The sequence below is a fragment of the Buceros rhinoceros genome, unplaced genomic scaffold, assembly GCF_000710305.1.
Source record: "Buceros rhinoceros silvestris isolate BGI_N320 unplaced genomic scaffold, ASM71030v1 scaffold44809, whole genome shotgun sequence".
NCBI lineage: Eukaryota > Metazoa > Chordata > Aves > Bucerotiformes > Bucerotidae > Buceros > Buceros rhinoceros.
Genome location: NW_010432925.1, coordinates 1 through 2,125, shown reverse-complemented (window position 1 = coordinate 2,125; position 2,125 = coordinate 1). Strand labels below are relative to the sequence as shown.

At 52.6% G+C, this 2,125-nt stretch overlaps 1 protein-coding gene across 1 annotated transcript; it reads right to left on the bottom strand.

Annotated features, from left to right (window-relative positions):
* Positions 1–364: 364 nt before the first annotated feature.
* On the bottom strand, positions 365–2,060 carry LOC104500308 (Bloom syndrome protein-like; the record flags this gene model as incomplete). The annotated part of the gene is made up of 2 exons (XM_010143931.1): positions 365–555; positions 1,668–2,060. Coding segments are annotated over 2 exons (584 nt in total), but the record flags the coding sequence as incomplete, so codon positions are not given.
* Between the last annotated feature and the right edge of the window lie 65 nt (positions 2,061–2,125).

Here is a 2,125-nt window from a genome sequence, read left to right as displayed (position 1 = left end):
TCTGTGAGAGGAGTTTAGCTTTTAGAACAGCAGCGTGCAAGAGGCACGTTAAAGAGAAACAACTGCATGAGATCCTGGGGAAGACCCCCGTGTACAGACTTGCTTCCATCATTTTTCTTCCCCTCCCACTACAAAAGGAACAAAATAACCACTCTCATGAAGGCAAAGCCACCTTAGCCATTGACCATGGAAGAGAGCATCTCCTGACACACCAAGAGCAGCTGTCAGCACTTTGTGACCAAGCGACAGACGCGACCGACCCAGCGCGGAGCTCCCGAGCCCTGCACCCAGCGCCGGCTCCATGTCTTTGTGGCTGCTTCTTACAACCATCCCGACATCAGAGGGTTCATCCGTGACCGCTGTTTTACCTAACACTCGTGGCAGACGGCGAGAAGGCAGGCAGATCCTCCTCAGGGGAGGGGGGCACAACATCCAAGAAATCATCCTCGTCCAGCTCAGCGACTGCGAAGGGCGGGGTGCCGGCCTCGTCCCGCACTGCGGGCCTGGGCTTCTCGCTGCTTCGCCCCTGGCTCTCACCACCGTGACCAGCAGCAGCTGGAAGAGAGCGTAGGGATAGTGTTGGGTGGCACTGGAACCTCGCCCTGCGATCGACAGAAAAGCAACAGAACAGAGGGAAAAACGACCAGCCAGGGTTCAAAACCCTCAACTAATACGTTCTTGTCCTTTAAAAGTCTGAAAAAAATTACTACTGCTCCCTTTTCCTCACCCATTAAAAACAAACAAACCACCCACACACCCCCTCTTTTAAGTGGACATGCTCCACAGGCTGCCACAGCGACCCTGTCAGAAGAGAAAACCAGAGCGGGGCATTCTCCTGCAAGAGGTTTTACAGTAAACTGTTGTTATATTTAATGGTGGCTTTAAAAGAGCAGAGACTCATCAGCTGGCACGGTCCCTGCTCTGGAGCTAGAGGTGAATGTGCACACACAGTGACTTGTAAGGGCAGTGTCATTAAAATATTAAAACCCATTTCACAGAAAGAGGGGAAAAGGAAACAAAATTCTCCAGAAGAAAAATACGGTTCATGAATCTTTTCGCCATTTAGTGTCAAGGCAGCATCACAGGACATCAACTCACATGAACCAGCGCACAAATGTACTAATTTCATAAATAAAGATCAACGGTTTCAAAATGTAACAGGTGAGACCCATAAACGAGAGACCTCGGAGCTGCCAGCAGAGGACCCCGATTGGTGGTCATGAACTTTTTGGCCATAATAGAGGGTTGGAGGCTCTGTAAGTAGTTTTTGCCTGTTTTAGATTGAAAGAGATCTCTTTTTCTGGTTTAACATTTCTCATCATTACATTTAGGCATCAGATGAGTTTTTAAGTCTCTTTTGTATGAATTTCAGAAGTGCTTTTCTTTCTCTAACACCCCATGGATTGCTGCTCCTCGTTTCTGCAGGGGAAGTCTCACAACTCCAGCACTACCCCGCAACCAGCGGGGTTGCCACAGCGACACCGCTCCGCGATTCACAGTCCTGCACTGCCACAGTCTGGGGGCACCCCAACCAAACCCATGTACCCACAACTGCTCCGCAGGTACCGGCACGCAGCTCCCTCCAGCTCCTGAAAACACAAGCCCTCTGTGTGCCAACACGGACAGATATTCCTCCAGCTCACCAGCACTTCAAAATAAATCGTTACCTGGGTGAGCCTCTTCCCTGTCATCATCCAAAATCACGTCAGCACATAAGTTCTCCCAGAGCTCCTCATCCACTGTTACTGCCCTGTTACTGCTGCAGGGAGCTAAATCCTCAAGGCAGATCAGAGACTGCTGCGATAAGGGCTGTTCCTCAGCCTCTGCCGAGGTCTCCCCGTGCTCTGAAGCGCCGCGGCTGCGAGGCCCCTTGTCATCACCCACGGTCTCAGGAGAGCCAGGCGGCTGGTTCGGGCAGGGGCTCGACCTCTGGGAGGCCACGCAGGAGACCCGCTGCCCTTTGGGGGCCGGGCCCGGCAGTCTGCAATGCTTCTTTTCAATTCCTGACAAATCAAAGTCGTCAATGTCATCCCACTCGTCCTCGATGGCGATGACGGGGCCTGCGGCAGGAGCGCCCCGCAGCCCCTCGGGCACACCCCTCCTTCCAGAGACCGTGAGGCCTTTT